At 44.9% G+C, this 19,954-nt stretch overlaps 2 protein-coding genes across 2 annotated transcripts in view; both read right to left on the reverse strand.

Annotated features, from left to right (window-relative positions):
* lin9 (lin-9 DREAM MuvB core complex component) overlaps positions 1-7,880 on the reverse strand; it is a 183,983-nt gene extending 176,103 nt beyond the window's left edge. Inside the window, exon 1 of the mRNA XM_072248075.1 lies at positions 7,643-7,880. Within this exon, the coding sequence (XP_072104176.1) occupies positions 7,643-7,673 (31 nt within the window). The 5' untranslated portion in view covers positions 7,674-7,880. The remainder of the gene's footprint in view (positions 1-7,642) is intronic.
* Positions 7,881-15,816: 7,936 nt separating this feature from the next.
* Positions 15,817-19,954, reverse strand: part of parp1 (poly (ADP-ribose) polymerase 1) — a 57,150-nt gene continuing 53,012 nt past the window's right edge. Inside the window, exons 21-23 of the mRNA XM_072248088.1 lie at positions 19,316-19,377; positions 18,039-18,153; positions 15,817-16,424 (exon numbers count right to left, since the gene is read on the reverse strand). Coding sequence (XP_072104189.1) covers positions 16,343-16,424; positions 18,039-18,153; positions 19,316-19,377 — 259 coding nt within the window. The 3' untranslated portion in view covers positions 15,817-16,342. The remainder of the gene's footprint in view (positions 16,425-18,038; positions 18,154-19,315; positions 19,378-19,954) is intronic.

Below are 19,954 nucleotides of genomic sequence, written 5' to 3' on the forward strand. Positions count from 1 at the left end.
CTATATTTATCATGTATTTCATTGCACTGCTGCTGTAAAGTTAACAATTTTTACAATGCAAGTTGGTGATATCAACTCTGATTCTAATGGAAGTCTGGGGATATCAAACCAAGAGAATATGCACTCAATATTTAAGCAGATCAACCAGGAATGGAGGTAGCAGAAAAAATCTATAGATGAGTATACTAAAGTGTAGGCAAAGTTAAATCCACAGCATTGCTTCATGACAAAGTCGAGGTTAAATTTGGGTGGGACAGGGACATAGGTGGCGTCTGCATGATACACTTATATTAGACATTAGGGTAGAGAAGTGCAGCATTAAAGCCAGAGAACTATTTAAATCTATGCCTCTACACTTAAAAGATGATGAAAGTCCTTTGACCCAAAACATCAACACTCATTTTCTCTCTCTACACATGTTGCTTGACCTGTTACATATCTACAGCATTTATTTTTAAATGCTTCCAAAATATTCATACACTGAAGAAATTCCAAAGTCACAAGCAAAACAACTGTGATTTAGGAAGAAAGTGGGAAAGGAGAAAATAACAATCGCTTCCTCACCCCCTCCCACCCCCTAGGGTGGACAGGCTGAGAGAATCTTGCTCCTATACAACCTTGTGAAGTGTGACTCTACCCAAGATCAAAACTATCAAGTTAATTCTAGCCTGTGCTTCCAATGCACCATGGTCCATGGAATTTCAGTGCAGAAATAGTTGCTGTAATGAACTCTCCAGTGCTATTTTATACATGCAGGACAAGTGATGGAAAACAATATTTGTAATGTAAAAGTAAATCAATAATGGGTGGGTGGGATTTGCCATGTTTTTCCATACTCAACTGGCATTCAGTGTCCATCACACTGAATGCTACAACATGCAAACAAATTATTAGACCACTGAGTTAGTGCAGCAATTTCATATGGTGAATGCCAAGCCTCTCGAATATAAAACAAAGAGTGGGTCATTCCGTCCTTTGTACCTGCTTGTCATTCAATAAAGACACGTACAAATCTTTTTCACCCAGATAGTGGAGTTTAGAGGACATAGGTTTAAGGTGAAATGAGAGGTATTTAAAAGGGATACGAGGGGCAATATGCTGCCAGATGAAGTAGGAAGGCAGGTACAATTATAAATTTTAAATGATATTTAGGCAGATACATGGATAGAGAAGATTTGATGCAGGGGTTCCCAACCTAGGGTCCACAGACCCCTCGGTTAACAGTAGGGGTCCATGGCATATAAAAGGTTGGGAACACCTGATTTAAAGGGATTTGGGCTGAATGTAACCACAAAGAAATAGCTCAGGTAGACAACTTGGTCAGCACATGTGTGCTAGGTCAAAGGGCCCACTTCAGTTCAGTATAACTCTAGGACACTACTTAATAACTGTGCCACTTTCCAATAACAAACACATCCTTTAATTTTCTCAATATCTAAAAGGCTACTATGTAAAGAATCTACTCAAGCCTCTGCAACCACTCCACAATTCAATAAGACCACATACTTCAATTCAATATTCCCATATCTCTCAAGTACCCCTGCACTTACCAACCTCAATCTTGAATGTACACAACAACTGAACTGCCAAAGGTCTTTACATGAGTTACAATGTCTTGTAGAAGTATTCAGACCACAGCCCTTTGTTCACATAAACCAGGAATTTTTGATCAATCTAACTGAGAATTTTTATTTGTAAATCACATGCTCCTTTTATCAGAGCAGAGCCACCAAAACTGGGAAAAATGCAAAGCATGAAACACTAAAAATCCAAAATCTGAAATGGAAATGTCAGTTTGAAAGTATTCACCCCCTTTGCTCAGTATTTAGGTGAACCATCTCTCGCTGCTACTCCAGCTAGTAGTCTTTTTGGATAAATCTCTATCAGTTTAGAACAATGTGATGGAGCAAGATTTGCCCATTCCTCCTTGCAAAATTACTCAAACTGTGCCAGGTTAGTCGGGGAGCAGCAATAGACAGCAACCTTGAGGTCTTGCCACAGATGTTCGATTGGGTTAAGGTCAGGACTCTGACTGGGCCACTCAAGGACATCAATATTCTTCATTTTAAGCCTCTCCATTAATGATCTAGCTGTGTGTTTTGGGTCTAAGACCTGCTGAAAGATAAACTTCCTCCCCAGTTCAAGTTTTCTGGCCAAAGCTAACAGGTGTTTTTATTTATAAATCCAGGATCGCTGTATTTAGCAGGATTCACCTTCCCATCAATCCTGACCAGGTTTCCAGTTCCTACTGCTGAAAAGCATCCCCACAGCATGATGCTACGTCACCATACTTTACAGTAGGGATGGTGCTAGCTGGCTGATACGCAGTAACATTGCTTAATGTTGAGGCCAAAAAGTTCAACTCTAGTCTCATCTGACCACAAGACCCTCCACACCTTTACAGTATCTTCTACATAAAACTTTGCAAAGTCTTGACAGGCAAGGATATGCTCTCTTTTGCAGCCACTGTTTTCTGTAGCTCGCTCAGCGTGACTGTTGGTGTCACAGCAGCCTCTTTTACAGTGCCAATCTTCTCCGGCAACTAAGATTAGAGGGACTGCTTAACCTAGACAGTGTGGCCTTCTATATATTGGCAAGACCCGACACAGACTGGGAGATCGTTTCGCTGAACACCTATGCTCTGTCTGCCAGAGAAAGCAGTATCTCACAGTGGCCACACATTTTAATTCCACGTCCCATTCCCATTGATATGTCTATCCATGGCCTCCTCTACTGTGAAGATGAAGCCACACTCAGGTTGGAGGAACAACACCTTATATTCCGTCTGGGTAGCCTCCAACTTGATGGCATGAACACTAATTTCTCAAACTTCCGCTAATGCCCCACCTCCCCCTCGTACCCCATCTGTTATTTATTTATATACACACACATTCTTTTTCTCTCTCTCCTTTTTCTCCCTCTGTCCCTCTCACTATACCCCTTGACTATCCTCTGGGTTTTTCCCCCCCACCCCCTTTTCTTTCTCTCTAGGTCTCCCGTCCCAGATCCTCTCATATCCCCTTTGCCAATCACCTGTCCAGCTCTTGGCTCTATCCCTCCCCCTCCTGTCTTCTCCTATCATTTTGGATCTCCCCCTCCCCCTCCCACTTTCAAATCTCTTACTAGCTCTTCCTCCAGTTAGTCCTGATGAAGGGTCTCGGCCTGAAACGTTGACTGCACCTCTTCCTAGAGATGCTGCCTGGCCTGCTGCGTTCACCAGCAACTTTGATGTGTGTGGCTGTGGTTTCATTTTTTTTCTCACTTTTTCATGATGGACTGCACTGAGCTCAAAGGTATGGTCAGTGCCTTTGAGATGACTTTGACCCTTTACCAGATTTGTGCTTCTCAATTATCAGTTCCCCAACGTGTCTTGGATGCTCTTTTGTCTTCATTTTGGTTTGGTCTGTTGAAAATCGACCATACTGTTGGATCTTACAGAGAGAGGAGGTACTTATTCTCATTACTTCATTGAAAACAGGTGATCCTCCAATTTTCTACAACACAGTAGGTGAGTTGGTAGGGTGATACAGTACATTGCACCTTAGGAAAATTAGTTTAGTAATTACAAAGGGGTGAATATTTCTCAGCCCCTAAATTTTGGTTTTCAATGTTTAGTAAACTGTTGACAGGTTTTGGAATTTTTCTTTTGATTTGACATGATGCAGAGTGTTTTGTAGATTAGTTCAAAATCTCACTTCAATATATCTTAAAATTAGAAAATGAGACAGTAAAATATGAAAATAGTTGTGGAGGCTGAATACTTTTAAGACACTGTATAAAGAGAAGATGGACAAACTTGGGATGTATTTTTTCCCCTGGACTGGCAGAAACCAAGGGAAGATCTGATAAAAATCTATAAAATTATGAGACACATAAATATGATAGTCAGAATCTTTTCCCCCAAGGTAGAAATCTCACATACTAGAAAGCATGTATCTAAGGTGAGACAGGGAATGTTTAAAGTTTTAAATGTTAAACATTCTGGACTCTCACAGCTATTTTGACTATACTTCTTCCCACTCTGTCACTTGTAAAATTGCCATTTCCTTTTCTCAGTTCCTCTGTCTCTACCACATCTGTTCTCAGGGTGCGACTTCCCATTCAAGAACATCTTCAAGGAACAGTGTTCCTCTTCCTCTACTATCAATGCTACCCCTCATCCACTTCTCTATGTCCTTACCTACCACTCCACGAGCCTCCATGTCCAGAACAATATCCTCCATTACTTCTGCCATCTTCAATGGGACCCTACCACTGAGCACATCTTTCCCTTCCCCCTCCCCCTGCAGCTTCTGCAGGGATCAGTCTCTACGTGTCTCCCTTATCCACTCACCCCTCCCCACTGACCATGTTCCTGGCAAGTTATCCCTGCAAGCAGGACCTGCTGCAACACTTCCTCCCTCACTACCATTCAAGTCCCCAACCAGTCATTCCAGGCGAGGCAGCACTTCCCCTGTGAGTCTGTCGGGGTCAACTACTGTATCCGGTGCTTGGTGCAACCTCCTCGGCAGCAGCAAGACCCGACGTAGACTGGAGGACCACTCTGTCAACACCTTTTCTCTGACTGCCAAAAAAGACGGAATTCCCCAGTGGCCACCAATTTTAATTTGACTTTCTATTCTCATTCTGACATGTTGGTTCATTGCCTCCTCTACGGAACCAATGAGGCCACTCTCAGGTTGGAGGAACAACACCTCATATTCAGTCTGGCTAGCCTCCAACCCAATGGAATGTACATCAATTTCTCGCCGTCCCCCTTCTCTCTTTTTCCATTCCCCATTCTGTCTCCCCTCATACCCCTTCTCTTCTCCTCACTTGTCTTCTCCTTATTCAATTCCTACTTCTTCAGCCCTTTCCACATATCACCTCCTGGCATCTCAATTCATCCCCTTTCCCCCATCCACCCACCTTCCCCCTCATCTGGTTTTGTCTATCACCTGCAAGCTTGCACTCCCTCCCCTCACCCCCTTCCTTATTCTGGCTCCTTTCCCCCTTCCTTTCCAGTCCTGATGAAGGGTCTTGGAACAAAACATTGACTGTTTACCTCTCTCCATAAATGCTGCCTAGCCTGAGTTCTTCCAACATTTTGCATGTTGCTCAAGATTTCCAGCACCTGAAGAATATCTTGTGTTTCTGTTTGAAGATGATGTGCAGGGCATTTTTTTTTGTTACTGTAGCTTTCTACATGGAGACTGAAGAGTGTCTGGAATGAGGTATTGACAGAAAAAGATACAATAGAGGTTTTTAAAAGGCTTTTAGATCATGAATGCCCATCGAGAGGAGGATATGGATCATATACAGGGAGAAGAGATTTCATTTAACTTGGTATCACTGACCGGCAAGGTCTGTGCTGCACTGTTCTGCTCTCTGTTCTACATAAAAAGCAAATTCACTCTGCGCATATTTTTGGCATTTTTCTTTCAATTTGTTGAGCAAGCTCAATACTTCTATCCCAAATATAAAGAAATAATAACTGTACTATTATTTTTTCACTATTATTCACCTCAGTAGTCATCTGACAATAATCAAACTTAGCAAGCCTAGAAACTAAAGTCACCCAAATCTGTACCAATATCATTAGCAGTGTCATCAGTTGCTAAAAATGAAAAGACCAGAGACTGAGGAACCAAGTGAATCCAGACAATAGAATGAAGCCCTTATCAAAGTTTCTATATGGAAGTAGGAAAGGATGGCTGAAAGCAACTAAGAATGTCACACCAGAGGATGAGCCTATCATACCAATCTTAGCTCCTCAAAGCAACTTGCAGGTTGTTTCACTCTCCTGCTACCCCCACCCCACAAGCTTGAAAGTTTGCCATTTTCAAGTCCCTGTCCAATTGCATTTGAAGTAAACGCAGGTACCTTGATCCAACGTTTCAATCACAAGTTAAATTTTAAATGATCAAGGTATCTAGTTCCTTGAAACCTATGACATTTCAAGTTAATAGGCAATTCACAAATACATTGTCATTTCAAATTACTCTGAAGGTAAATACTTCAGAGATTTACAAGATCTTGTGATGCATACTTCACAGACCTTACTGTTGTAACCAAGAATATTAAGTCAGCAAAGCATTTATTTTTTAAACTGGGGCAATTATCCCAAACAGTAAACGCTCATCTAGTATTTGCAAACATTATAGAAGGCCTAATTTTCTCCATCAACATTTATGTGGAAACACAGCATCAGCTGCTCAAAATGAAAAATCCTATAGTCCAAGTGTATATATAACAACTTTAGCTTGTTTTCAGTGCTATACTTTGGAGTATTTCAGACAGGGCCCTCCAACAGTCAATCCTAGAAAAAGTAGTGAACACAGCCCAGTCCATCCACCACAGGTAAAGACCTCTCCACCATTGAACACATCTACATTGAGCACTCTCACAGGAAAGTAGCATCCATCTCAGGGACCACCCCCCACCCCCCACACCCAGGTCATGCGCTCTCCTTGCTGCTGCCTTTGGGGAGGTGGTAAAAATCCTTGGGACCCACACCATCAGGTTCAGAAACAGTTATTACCCCTCAACCATCAGGCTCCACGAGAGGGGATAACTTCACTCAACTGACCCACAACCTACGGACTCACTTTCAAGGATTCTTCATCTCATGTTCTTGATATTTATTATCATTATTGTTTTCTTTCTTTTTGTATTTACACAATTTTTTAGTGTTCTGCACACTGGTCGCTCTGTTGGTGCAGTCTTTCATTAATTTTATTATGATTATTGGATTTACAGAGCATACCCGCAAAAATGTGAATCTCAGGGTTGTAAATATAAACTTTGATAATAAAGTTACTTTGAACTTTGAAATCTGATAATCTCACAAACCCTCCAATTCCTAATTCAAGAACAACTCACAACCTTTAATATCTCATAGTTGGAAAGTTGAGGAATGAAACAGTTAGCCACTTATACTTTCACCTATCACCTCTCCTTGGATATTGCCCCAGATGTAAACAGCAAAGGTTCTGGCTGATTTAAGTAACCAGCAGCCTTTTTAAGCTGGCTTCAAAAAAAAACTGACACAATAAAATCACAGCACTGATTGCCAAGTAGATATAATAACCAAGCCACAGCAATTATCTATATAGAAGTAAATTAATTCCCAGATCTAAATACATAACATTTTAAACAGTGGGAGGGGATTGATATAAACCCCCTCTAATTGAATACCGTCCCGTGGATAAGACCTGTTACGCCTTTCACTCTCCACCATCTCACCCACCCACCCATCCATCCCAACCTACCCCTACCCAGCCTATCTCACCATACACCCCTCCCGGGACGCTGAACCCGAAGGGAGTAGTGGGAGCCCAAGCCCAGCCTAGAGACTGACAGGCACCGCTCACAGGTGAAGAGGGGCGGCCACTGTTATCTCTGCCCCGGGCTTGTGACCGAGGGGGAAGGTGTCAGTGGCCGTCGCCGGGCCTTCACCCGTCTCCTCCGCCCCTCCCGAACACTCCAGCCCCCGGGAGAACCGGCAGACGGCACAACCTGGGCCGCAGCTCCTGCCACCGCCAACTGCCTTAGCGGGCTCGGGATGGAGGAGTGCCGAGCCCTCCCCCTGTCAGTCGAAGGGCTGTCAGGGCAGACCCGGGTCTCCCGCCGCACACCCGCGCTTCGCCCGCCCCAGACTCACTCTCGTCCGGCAGCTCCTCTACCTCCGCCATCTTGAATCGGCCGCGCCGCTTTTCAAAGGCCGCCGCGCGGCATTGTGGGTCAGGGCGGCAGATCCAAAGGAGCCGGAACCCGGAGACAGGGAACTGGGCGCGGGGGGAGCACCTGACTGCGGGGCACCGGGCGGGCGTGTATGAGGGAGAGGGTTTTGGGGTGGACACAGAACGGCGGCAGGATCAAGCTGAGGGGCCGACTGGCCTGCACTTATTACGTTGGTAGGGCGGGCACTCACCGCGAGAGGAGTTGCAAAATAAGTGCACGTCAATTAGTCCAGGAGCTGAAGCCGTGCACAGGAGTTTCGCTTTTAAATAACATCCTTCCTCTGGATTCCTCCCTGTTAATTTATCTCGCTGAACTTCATTATGCCAGCAAGGTTCTGGTCAAACTCTTCCCCTTCTCTGCTGCTGTCAGTCACATCCTTCAAGAACTGAATAGCCCCAAGTGGTGTTTTATAGTAATTCGAATAGAACTTTTGTCCTCCTTCAACAAACGGTGAACTATTATACACATAGTGTCCTTTTCTAACAGCCGCACCAACTAATGTTAATCTTTAGCCCAGCCTGGGAAAGTAGCATTTAGGATGGCTCTTTCAACCTTTTGCCACACAAATGGCCAATATAAATTATTATAAGGAACGCATCACCTCTCGAATTACTCGTCTACCCGTGCCGTTATTCGTAATACTCTGCAGGCCCTACTGTGGCGGCTCCGTGACCCCACAATCCAATCATTGACCCCGAGAGAAACCTAAAAATAATAACAAAATTAAACCCGCGACCCACGCCCCCCGCTCATATGTCATGGAAAATACCCTGCATGTCTTCTTAACCACTTTAGATGCAGTCTAGTTACTTTACTATTAGTTACTATTCAGTTTAATGGCAAACGAGCATCACTTATAGATGAACCAATTCAAAGTTTTATCAAGTGGTATAAATAGTTCTTAAAGGTATAGACACAATTAATAAAGTACAAAACCAAGACTACAAAAATATACTTTTGCCAATTCACTTATAGGATAAAATTCTACAATTTAGAAGATATCGGCATCTCTAAATCAATCTATACATTTTTCTAAAGACTGCAACTAAATAATTCGTGTTCGGCACTGCTTAATTTACAGTATAGCAGGTTACCAGAATATTGTCTGGAATGGGGCTTTTCGGATAAAAGGAGAAACTTAAAAGGCTGGTCTGTTTGCCTTGGAGCAGAGATAGTTAAACGAGGACATGATTGAGGTAATACAAAGCGGGCAAAAGGATAAGATTTTTCCTCTCAGAGGCAAATAAAACTAAGGGACATGAATTAAGGGTCAGAGGGGAGATTCAGAGTAGATGGGATGGGGGTGGGAAGCATCTTCACCCAGAGGATGCTGAGTATCTGCCTGAGGAGCGGTGGAAGCAAAATCGCTGACGTCATTTAAAGTGCCTAGATGAGCACACAAACACGAGGAAATCTGCAGATGCTGGTAATTCAAGCAACACACATACAAGTTGCTGGTGAACGCAGCAGGCAGCGTTAGATGAGCATGCTCTCGCTAGCAATAATATTCCATAGGGTTTCGGCCTGAAACGTCGACTGTACTCTTTTCCTAAATGCTGCCTGGCCTGCTGAGTTCCTGCGGCATTTTGTGTGTGTTACACAGATTTTCTCTTGCGTGTGAATATTCCATACGTATTGGGTCCACAGGTTCAATGAAACTCCAATAATCTGTTATCAAGCTATTTGCAAATCTCAATTGTTCAGAATCAAACACCCTTCCCAAACTGGAGTATTCTCTCTTTTGCCCCCTCCTGAAAATACAAAAGCCTGAAATCACATACCACCAGGCTCACGCAGAGCTTCTATAAGACTATTGAACTATTCCCTAGTACAATAAGCAACAAAATCTACTCATTGTAGTCTTGGACCTTAGTGTCTGAAACTTCAATCTGCATTCTGCTATTGTTTTCCCTCGTACTACCTCAACGCACACCAACAGAATGGTAATGTTTCCTACACTTTCCTTCGTCTCTACCGGCTCTCAGTTCCCACGCTCCTCTCCAGCCCACTAGGGCCCTGGATCCTGCTCCCCCTTTAAACTTGCTTGGGAAAATTCATTACAATTCTGAGTAACATCTTTTTTTAAAAAAAAGTGTATTAACCATCTGTTGGGGTATTGATCGTCTGGAGATTCTGCCAGACGATTACCAAACTCTGCAGTGTATTGGATTATTAGTTTACCGTAAATATCTCCCACCTAATCCTTTACTGAAATTTAACAACAGTGGGTGATACAATCACACAGTCCTTACATACACACCAATACATAAAGTACCTCTGTATACCTAGTGATCTTTGGCCATGCACTCTTGTCTCTTTCTTACATTTCTCTAAATCTTGTCACTTGTTATCTATTCCCTTCCTAAATGCATTCTCTCTGTTATCTGGATGGGATTCCACTTTCAGCCCAGCTGATCTGACCCATTGATATTCTCTGTGCTATCTCTCTGTTGTCAATTACATGGCCAGCTATGGTTTGACTTGTACAATTCTCCATTGTATTCCTCTGCTTAAGTGTGAATTATTGATACAAGATTACTGATGTCACTCTTTAATCAATTTGCTCAAATACCTACCACAGGAAATAACCATGTATACACAAAGCGCTGACTGTGGACTTCAGGAAGGGTAAGACAAGGGATCACGAACCAATCCTCAAAGAAGGACCAGAAGTGGAGAGAGTGAGCAATTTCATGTTCCTGGGTGTCAAGATCTCCGCGGATCTAACTTGGTCCCAACAAATCAATGTAGCTATAAAAGTGGACAAATAGCAGCTATATTTCATTAGGAATTTGAAACACTCAAAAACTTCTACAGGTATACTGTAGGGAGTATTCTGACAGGCTGCATCACTGTCTGGTATGTGTGTGTGGGGGGGGGGGAGGGGGTACTGCATAGGACCAAAAGAAGCTACAGAAAGTTGTAAAGTTAGTCAGCTCCATCATGGGTATTCATCTTCATCGTGACCAAGACAATCACTATTTGTGTGTGTGTGTGTGTGTGTGTCCATATATACATACACACACCGTGTGTGAAGGAGTATAGGATAATTCACTTGCCAGAGCATAGAACAGGGGTTCCCAGGCTGGGGTCCACATTAACAGTAGGAGGCCACAACAGAAAAAAGGTTGGGAACCCCTGGCATAGAAGAAAGTTATGGTATCACTTTATAAATCACTGGTTCAGGCACATCCAGAATACTGTGGCATTTCTGATCCATATACTCTATGGTACAACTACACAAGGGAACATGCAGAGGAAATTTATTCACTGGGAAGTTGCCTGGTCTGCAGCATTCCAGTTGTGGGGAGAGACAGGAGAGATAGGTTTTGATTTCCTTGTAGAGAGGAGGCTAGTGTGTTATGAGAGAATAATCAGGGAAAATAGTTAAGAAGCTTTTCCCCATAGTAGAGGTGTCTAAAGCCAGAATGCAGGAGGTTTAAAGGAGATCCTTTCACCCAGAGTTGTTGGAATCTAGAATGGGTGGAAATAAACATCTAGATAACAACTTGAATCACCAAGGGATAGAAAGCAACACACCGAATGTTTATAAATGTTCAAAGTAAGAATCATGGATTCAAAATACATTATCAAAGTACATATACTGTATGTCACCATATACTACCCTGAGATCATCAAAGTAGCTGGTGAATGCAGCAGGCCAGGCAGCACCTCTAGGAAGAGGTACAGTCGATGTTTCAGGCCGAGACCCTTCGTCAGGTCCTGGCGAAGGGTCTCGGCCTGAAACGTCGACTGTACCTCTTCCTAGAGATGCTGCCTGGCCTGCTGCATTCACCAGCAACTTTGATGTGTGTTGCTTGAATTTCCAGCATCTGCAGAATTCCTCATGACTACCCTGAGATTTCATTTTCTTGCAGGCATTCACAATAGAATCAATTAAAAACTGCACACAAAACTGATAACCGAAATGCTAAAGGCAACGAATCATCCAAATACAAAAAGAAAAACAAAATAAGTAATTTTGAGAACGTGAATTGTGGAGTCCTTGAAAGCAAGTCCTAAGGTTGTGAGTGAAGTTATCCGCCCTGGTTCAGGTTAGTAAAGATTGGTTAGCATGCATATGGTGGGTCAAAAGGCTTGTTTCTGTGCTGTCTGGCTATAACTTATCACCTTGGCTGAAGATCTGGTCAAGCACAAAGTGGGTTATTGGGGGGGGGTCAATGTCTAATCACTCACCACTTGCTTCAGTAGTGATGAGCAAGGACAGACTTGCAGTTACATAGCTTCTCTTACCTTGTCTGGATTATCTCCTGGCAGCCAAAGGACTTTTTTGAAAAGCAGCCAGCTGGAATGCAGGAAGCCCTCATGAACGGACACGTGATGAAGGCCTGGCCTTCATTGAGGAAACAAAAGGGATTGCTCAGTATCTGCCTCACAGGGCCTCAGTTTCATATCTCAGTCCAACAGATTTGCACCACTTTCTCAGGAAAATAGTAAGCGATTCCGGCATTCTTACCTGTTCCATCAGTCCACATGATCATGGCTGAATGTTCACTTCAATACCTCATAACCTTTGATCCCACTAACATTCCTAGCTCGTTCTTAAATATAGTGAATAACTTACTCCCCAGTCTGCTGCGAAAAAAAAAAAGGATTGCACAGGATGGCCGTCCTCTGGGTGAAGAAAGCCAAATTTCATTTCAGTTTTAAATGATTCACCTTGTATCAGACACCCAGAGCTCCACCCTGAAACTCCAGACTCTGCTATCAGGAATATCCAGCTTGTATCCAATCTTGCATTGGATCACAGAAAAAGAGGTCTCTGTGTAAGTCAGTACTGGGAAAACTGACCAGGGCAGGTGTCCCTCAGATTAGTTTTAATAGCCTAAGAGGTTTGGTTCAAAGTAAATTTATTATCAAAGTATGTATATGACATCATATACTACCTTAAGATTCAATTTTCTGGAGGCATTTACAGGAAAAATGCAATGAAATCTCTAATTCTATTAATATAATTAATAGAAGTGAGAGAATTGTTCAGGAGGTAGTTTGGGCCAGCCTCATCCCTAAAGCTGAGCAGCCCAACATGGAGAGCAGTGCAGCAGGTAGTTCTGCTGCCTCAGTGCTCTGCTCCAGAGACACAGGTTCAATCCCAACTTTCGCCACTGTCTGTGTGGAGACTTCACAATCTCCCAGCGACAGCGTGGGTCTTCCCCCTGGGAGCTCCAGCTTCCTAGAGATGCACGAGACTGTGGGGTAACCGGCCATTGTGAATTTCCCCTAGTCTATGGCTGAGCCAGTCTGTGCGGTAACTGGCCATTGCTGGGATAGATTAGCTGTGGTCACATTGGATGACAGGCAGCCCCAAGCGGCTAAGTTCCTTTTCCTTGGAATTCTCAGTTAGCATTGCCTTGATGGGCCATTGTCTCCTCCTGAAATTTGTAAAGAAGAACGGCCAACATCCTCACCGCCTCTCAAAGCCGGCTAGAAAAATTAAACAAGTCCTCATTATATTACTGGAGTTGGGCCCGGAGTGTGGATAGGAAGCAAGGACAGAGCTGGAATCACTGACAAGCAGGTTCAAACCAACAGAGAAGTCACCACATCTCAGGAGCTGTTGACCACTGTACGTATCACAGCCTTGGATTGCTGTCAGTAAGCCTCAGTGCTATCAGAGTTACTTTCCTGATCTGTGCAAAGTTACTGCCCATCTCCCCTGCCAATAAGGTGAACTTAATGTGACCAAAGCTCTTACCAGAAGGAGACCCAATAAGACCTGTGTTAAACAGAAGTTAATGGAGGCATCTCTCCTAAGCTCCAAATATCAGACCTCTGGCTGTGAGAGAAGCTTCTGGATTCATATTCCCAGAATCTGTTTGCACCCGGCTGCCACTCGTGCTTTATCAACTTCCAATTTCAGCACTACTCTTTTGATTTTCACTTGGCACATGTGTCTTCATGATCAGAGAGCCGTTTATCTCAGAGAGGCCCTTCAGCCCAAGCCATCCATACTGACCTAGATACCTGCTAGGCTATTCCCATTTGTCTGCACCCAACTCCTATCCCACAAAACCTTTCCTAACCACGTAAATGCCCAATGTCTGTTAATGTAGCCATCTCTACCACTTTCTCTGGCATCTCATCCCATATTTTGGACTCTAAAATGACTGTGGTTATCTAACCTACCGATGTCCCTCAATTTTATACACCTCCATAAGGTTACCTCTCAGTTCCTTTCGGCACATCAGGTGACAACGCAACTGTTGCTTTTGCATTTTTGTTTGTTTTTCTCTCCCCCCCCCCACCACCACTACCACTGAGGCCGAATTGCTGGCTCGATGCTCAACCCGGCACGAGTGGAAAGCCTGCAAGGAGCCAGTCGGATTCAAACCCAGGACCACTCGCCCTGAAGTTCAGAGCAGACGCCACTACACCACCGGTCAGCCATCAGTCTCTTGTGCTGCAGGGAAAAACGGTCCGACCTATCCAGTCCTGATACTGTCCTTGTGGATCTTTTCTATACCCTTTCCAGCACAATAATGTCCTTCCTACAGCTAGTAACCAAAACTGCACACAATACACCAAGTGAGGCTTCACCCATGACTTGTACATTCGTAACAAGACCTCTTAATCCCTGTACTCAGTTACCTCAACCAATGCAGGCAAAGATGCCAAATGCCTCTTCACTAACACTTTATTTTTCTCCAAGTTAAATTCCACCTGCCATTTCTTGGACCACTTTCCCAGTGGATCTGGACCCTGCTGTAATCATGACCCTCGTCACTGTCCACTCCTTCCACCCACAAACTATGCCAACTACATTCTCGTTATGATGACAAACATGGGATGCAGTACCTATCTCTGCAACAAATCACTGGGCTCCATCTAGGAAAAAAAACCCTCCACTACTACCCTTGATTCCTACCACCAAGACAGTTTTGTGTCCTTACCCAGCCGACAAAAAACATTTCTGCATTATCTACTAATAAAAGTTCATACAGCTGTGGTAAACTGAGGGGTCAGTTGTCAATATTTGCCAGAACATCAACTTCAAACTACTGCAGTACTGTGAGCAGCAGTGGGCAGAGCCCTATTTGAAGTCTCATCTGAAAGGTGACATTTTAATTATGCAGCATTCCCCAAATTACTCACTGGTTAAGTCTAGAGTATGGGTTCAGTCTTGAACCCACCACGCTGAGGATCAGCCACCAAATCACAAATTAGCCTGACCTTGGGGAGCTGTCCACATGGAGTCTGCACATTTTCCATGTGGGTTTTCTCTACATCTCAGACATGTAGTTCAGTGGGGCTATTTGCAGCCAATTAACCCTAGTATGGAAGAACCTGGAGCAATGTTAATAGAAATGTTGGGAGAATAGGTTATAAGGAAATACTGTGAGTTGACATGAAGCTGTATGGTTTTTTTGTGCTGCATTGGGTCCGGAGTAACAATTATTTAATTCCCTTTTACACTTGTGTACAGGAAATAACATTTAACAATCTTGAATCTTGAAATATGGAATTGCTGGAAATGTTCTGCAAGTGCAACAGCAGCAGGGAGAGAATCTCAGATGACAACGAGGAAGCATATAGGAATGAGACACATCGGTTAATTGAGTGGTGTCACACTCAATAGCAGCAAGATCAAGGAACTGACTGTGGACTTCAGGAAGGGAAAGTCATGAGAACACAACAGTCCAAATTGAGGGGACAGGGTGAGCATCTTCATGCTCCCGGCATCTATCCTGGGCCCAAAACATTGAAGCAGTCACAAACCAGCTCTACTTCATTAGTTTGAGGAGAACTTCTGGATTCAGACGGAGAGAGTTCTGACTGGTTGCATCACCGCCTGGCATGTAGGCTCCAATGTCCAGGATTGCAAGAGGCTGCAGTTCTAGATTGAGCCAGTTCCATCACAGCACGGCCAGCTTGATCCATATACCCACTACCTCTGTACAGAAGGAGTCGGAGACCAGGTGGGGGGGCCGGGAATGGGTAAAAGGAAGTAGCTCAGGTAAGGTGAGATCAAGTGGAAGAACGTGAGCACATTATATTTCTTTGTCTGTGTTGTGAATAGTTGCATCCTGAGATACGTCCTGCAGGTCAGACTATAATGAACACAGGCACCAAAGCTCTACTTTAAGCCATCCTTTATTCTTCACATAATATAAAATGGGGGGAAAAAAAACAGGAAATTGAAGGGAAAAAAAAAGTAAGAGGGAAGGAGCGAAGAGGGAGAGAATTGCTTTCCAATGGAAGACAAAGCAAGATGGGCTCAAATACAAAAGAAACTCAGCAACTCCTGATGGGCCAGACTTCACAGAAAGGAGGACATGCCCCAACCTTCTGTTCCATTTCACCCCCAGTCCAGGTTCTCACAAGTTAAACCAAACGTTTTAAGTTAGTTAAACCACTTCACTGGCTGAATAAAATTAAAGCCATTTTCACATTCTAACACCTCCCAACCCAAACAACTTGCATCATTTATTTGTATTTAAAAATCTAACAATGCTTATTTATGGCTTTTCTCAGCTTTGGTGGAGGGGACAGATTCCTCACCACACTTTCCTAGCCGAGTGGCAGGGTGGAAGCACAACCTCTGACCTGTTGTCTCTGTCGCCCCCTCATTCCCCCTCCACTACCCCATCTGGGCAAGACTTCACCACAGGGAGCTCTTGTACTTGAAGTTCAGTCGAAGCAGGTACTTGAGGTGCACCTGGGCCACGTCATACACAATGTACCTGAAGGAGAGTGAGTTAAGGTAGATGATCGACAACATCTCGACATTATTACCTTTTCAGAAGCAGCCCACCCATCTGGATCCAAGCACAGAACTGGCTATGCAGCAACTCCGAACCAACAGGGGGCCTCGGCTAGGGAAGCCCACCATCTGTAGGTTGGCACAGCAGTAAAACCACCCAAGTAACCCAGGTTTGATCAGCAGTTCAGGCATTGCCCGTGTGGAGTTTGGGTGGTCTTCCCGTGACCATTGCTCCGGCTTCCTCCCACATCGCAAGGCATGCAGGCCAGTGGGTTCACCGGCTACTGTAAATTGCCCCTAGTGAGTGGACGAGGGGTAGAATCTGGTGGTGGGGGAGGGGATGTGGAGAGAATAAATAGGATTAGTGTAGCATTGATGTAAACGGGTGACTGTTGGTCCTGTTTCTATGCTGTGCAGTTCGCTCTCTGCAAGCAGCTACGGTGGGGGCCCAGAAATGAAATGCAGAGAACAGCTCAACACACCCCGCTCCAAACAACACAGCAGACAATCACCTTAGTGTCCGGAAGCTCACAGCTCAAAACAAACCATGGGGGTTGAAGAACACTCCCCAGCTACAAAGACGAGGTGGTGAGCCCTCCATCCTCCTGCTGCACTCCGCATGCTGTGACAGGCTCCCTCCAACAGCAGCCCATTCCCTCTCCAGCTCACTCCTGTCTGACCACCAGATATAGGAGCAGCATTGAGCCATTTGGCCCATGAGTGCATCTGCCACTCAATCATGGCCGATTCTCCCACCTCTTCTCCAAGCCCTTAACGAACCAAGAACCTAGCTATCTCTGCTTCAAACACACTCAGTGTCTTCACCTCCATAGCTGAGGTAATGAATTCCACAGATTCACTATCCCCTGGCTGAAGAAATTCCTCGTCTCAGTTCAAAAGGAACGCCCCTTTATTCTGAGGCTGTGCCCTCGGATCACAGACTCCCCTACTGATGGAAAGGATCAAAATACAAGAAACAAAACAGCAACTCTTAAACCCTTTCTCAACCTGGTTCAGAGGAGCAATGAAGAAGATGCCTATGGAGCCATACACCAAACCTTGGGGGTCTAGCAGCATCCAGAGAGGAATGGGTAGTTGGTGTTTCCGGTCGAGACCATTTATTTGGACTAAAAGAGTACAGGTGAGAGGTGATAGGGAGGAGTGGGGAAAGAGCAGGCAAAATGATAGACCTATCCTGGTGATAAGCAGATGGAAGTGGGGGAGAGTGGGAAGGATAACAGAGATGGGAGGGGGTGTTGACAGACGGAATGGAGAAAGGGAGAGGGAAGAGCAAGAGATGAGAGATGATAGGCAGATGGTGGAAGGGAGAGAGGGAATAGCAAAGGAGGTGGGGAGGAGCGATAGGCGGAAGTGACAAAGGGCTGCAGATGACTATCATCTTGCTATTTTTCAGCCCAGATGAAGGGCCTCACCCCAAAACATCCACTGTCCATTCCCCTCCACAGATGCTGTCTGAACCCCCAAGCCTCTCCAGCGTCTAATTTGTTGCTCCGATTTCAGCATCTGCAGAGCATGGCTGCAGCCTCCAACCATCAGCACTGCCCCCAACCCCAGACCTGCCTGGGAAGGATACTCGTTGTACAGCAAGCTGGAGTCAGTGATGGACGTCTGCACCCCTTTGCCCAGCGGCACCTCCACTCCGCCCAAACTGATCGTGGCGTTAGGGTCTGGGGCAGTCTTGCCCACACCTGGCGAGAGAGAAGAAGCAGTCGTCATTAGCCTTCCCTCCCCTCCTGCCCACCTCCCTACAGGGGAATCAGCATTAGGAGACTACGGCTTTCCCATCAATGCTGTCCAACCTCACAGCGCAGCACAGGACAGGAATGGGGAATGGACAGGGACTGACGGTTGCTCCTAGGAGAGCAGATTACGGAAAGGCAGAGAGCCAAATGGGCCTTCTGCCCATCCAGGCCAGCACCTCTTTACACTACACCCTGGACAGGGGGCAGTAGACTGGGGACCCAAGGAGGTGCTCAGGAACACTTTCGCTGGAGGGACGAATCTCTGGAATTCTCCACCCCATGGAAGCTGGATCGTTAGAAAAATTTAAAGAGGAGGTTAATAGATTTTTGAAAGACTGGGGAATGATGGCTGATAAGGAGTAACAAGGTACAGTGAGGAACTTTATTTTGCATGCCACGCAGATCATTCCACCACATCAGTGTATCAAGGGCCCTTTAAGGAAAATCAATGACACAACATAGTGCTACACTTACAGGGCAAGTGCAGTTAATGCAGACAACAAGGTGCAAGGCTTTAATGACAGATTGTGAGACCAATAGTTCATCTTATTGTCCAAGATATCTGTCTGGTCAATGGTCTTATTTCAGTGGGACAGAAGCTGACCCTGAGTCTGATGGTACGCGCTTTCATCCTTTTGTATTTTCTGCCTGATTTTGGGGTGGAGGGGTGGGGAAGAAGAGAGAACGTCCAGAGTGGGAGGGGCCTTTGATTACATGGGCTGTTTTATCGAAGCAGTGAGAAGTGTAGACAGAGTCCACGGAGGGGAGCCAAGTTCCCTGAAGTGCTGAGCAGTGTCCGAGACTCTGCAGCTTCGGAGAGAAAAATTACCACACCAAGCAAGAGGAGATGAGGTCTGGGGGCAGATAAATCGTCAAGACATTGAGTGGTGGGGATGACTTTCTTACGCTTCACGCCTGCAGGATTGCCGGGAGAACAAATGGGATCATCTCATTAAACCTGAATCTCACAACCGGACAATCTGGCATGTCCGTCACAGGTATCAAGAGTCTGGGGAAGACAGATGTCAACAGGGGGTCAGGAGAGGGGGATAAGAACCCCGGACTGCAGAGAACCACCTTATCATTAACACTGTATCGCTGAACTTACCTTTCACACTGTGTTTGCCTTTTGGTAACTTCGTAATATGATTGGCTCGTTTTAATTCATACCTGGGAACAAATAAAAATTGTCCGACTTGCTTTAGAAGTGGCAGTGATCTACAAACCAGCAACATTTCTTAACATCACCTTAGAAGTCAAGCCCCATAACAAAGTCCGTAAGTACCCCACTAGAGTTGACCCACGCCAAGGAGGACATATTGTGGGGCCAAGTACTGAACTCCATGGCAGGGACACAATCCAGCCCCACAGTACTCTGAAATCAGTCACATTCCCAAACCATCTCACTTCCTCAAATGCTCTCTTTCTGATTAATTCCAAGCCCTTCAGCCCACAACCCTGAACTTCCATCCTACGCTGATTGGCAGTAGCCCTCCCAACTCGTGACCCCAAATCTCCACTCCTCCAAACCCCGAATCTGAACTGGCTGAACCAGGCAATGCCGTCTGAGTGTAGAGAAAGCCCGAGGACCAGGTGGCAACTGAACCATCGAAGACACCACCAATCAACAGACCACTCACACAGACACAATACTTATAGCAAGTTGGTACAAGGATTCAGAAGTTTTTACTTGATTTACTTTACTGACTGATTTAGATTCTGTTTCCAACAAACTCCATCACTGCTG

This window comes from Mobula birostris, chromosome 2 (genome assembly GCF_030028105.1).
Source record: "Mobula birostris isolate sMobBir1 chromosome 2, sMobBir1.hap1, whole genome shotgun sequence".
NCBI lineage: Eukaryota > Metazoa > Chordata > Chondrichthyes > Myliobatiformes > Myliobatidae > Mobula > Mobula birostris.